General features: G+C 55.1%; 1 protein-coding gene across 1 annotated transcript; it reads right to left on the bottom strand.

Annotated features, from left to right (window-relative positions):
• Nucleotides 1-430: 430 nt before the first annotated feature.
• LOC136460635 (uncharacterized) lies at nucleotides 431-856 on the bottom strand. Its single transcript, XM_066460261.1, has one exon. It carries the CDS (start codon nucleotides 854-856, stop codon nucleotides 431-433), a length of 426 nt encoding a protein of 141 aa, XP_066316358.1.
• Nucleotides 857-1,302: the final 446 nt, after the last annotated feature.

Genomic DNA, 1,302 nt, shown 5'->3' with positions numbered 1-1,302 from the left:
ATTTCTCATTCTTCTTCTTAACCAAGACAGGGTTGGCCAGCCAGTCAGGGTGCTGGACCTCTCTGATGAAGCAAGCATCTAGGAGCCTAGCGAGCTCCTCACCAATTGCCTTGTGCTTCTCCTCATTGAAGTGGCAGAGGCGCTGCTACACTATCTTGGCATTGGCCTTGATGTTGAGGTGGTGCTAAGCAATCTCGCGGGAGATGCCAGGCATGTAGGAGGGCTTCCACATGAAGATGTCAATGTAGTCACGTAGGAACTCTGTGAGGGCTGCTTCTATGTCTAGGGACATTCCAGCACCGATACAAAGTCTCTTCTCAGGATCTTGGGGGCAGATATGGAACTTCTTGGTGTCATTGGCTAGGCAGAAGGTCGCTGTTGCATTCCCCATCGAGCTGTTCAGGGGCTCATCACCTAGCTAGCACCGGATCTAGGCGAAGTCAATGGTGGTGATGCTGGCCACAAAGAGGGTCGTGCCTTCCTGCTTGCAATGATACACCTTGGCCATGGAGGTGGCCACCATGATGACCCCCCGTGGGTTGGGAATCTTGAGCTTCAAGCACCCATAGTGCGGGATGGCCATGAACTTCATGTAGCATGGCGGCCCTAATAGAGCACGGTAAGGACTAGCGAAATCCACCACCTCAAAGTCGAGGTACTCATTCCGGAAGTTAGCGGGCTCCCCGAACGTGACAGGGAGATGGATGCTTCTAAGAGGAGTGGCTTGGGCTCTAGGGATGATCCTGAAGAAGGGTGCCCCGCTAGGGCGGAGGTCCTTCCTTGAGATCCCCATATGATCCAGTGTGTCGGCATACATAATGTTGAGGCCACTCCCACCATCCATCAGCACCTTCATGAGGTGTGCCTATCTGACGATGGGGTCGATGATGAGTGGGAAATGGCCTAGACTAGGGACGTGTCATGGGTAGTTCGAGCGACCAAAGGTGATAGGGACCTTCAACCAGCGAAGGCATCACAGCGGTGCCCTGCTCACCATGTTGACACCCTGTAGCAGGTACCTAGGGAGTCATGGGGGAGACAGAGTTGGTCCTCCCCCACAAACCATAGAGCAGAGCTACGTCATGCCAGGGGTGAGCTCTCCTCCAGCATGCTTCTTGCGGGTAAGGGGAGTGCCTGCTAGCGGTGCCTTGGTAACACCATAGATCTCCCTAGCTGACCAGTGATGGATGCCTAGCGGACCAGGTACCGCCCACCTTGGCAAGCTAGTGGAGGGAGAAAAGGCCTTCCTTGTGCCACAGAAAAGCCATGCCTAGGGGTGAGGGGCTGCCCCCACTGCTCTCG

Source organism: Miscanthus floridulus, chromosome 6 (genome assembly GCF_019320115.1).
Source record: "Miscanthus floridulus cultivar M001 chromosome 6, ASM1932011v1, whole genome shotgun sequence".
NCBI classification, from domain to species: domain Eukaryota; kingdom Viridiplantae; phylum Streptophyta; class Magnoliopsida; order Poales; family Poaceae; genus Miscanthus; species Miscanthus floridulus.
The sequence above is the reverse complement of the archived record's forward strand: the minus strand, read 5'-3'. Positions and strand labels throughout refer to the sequence as shown.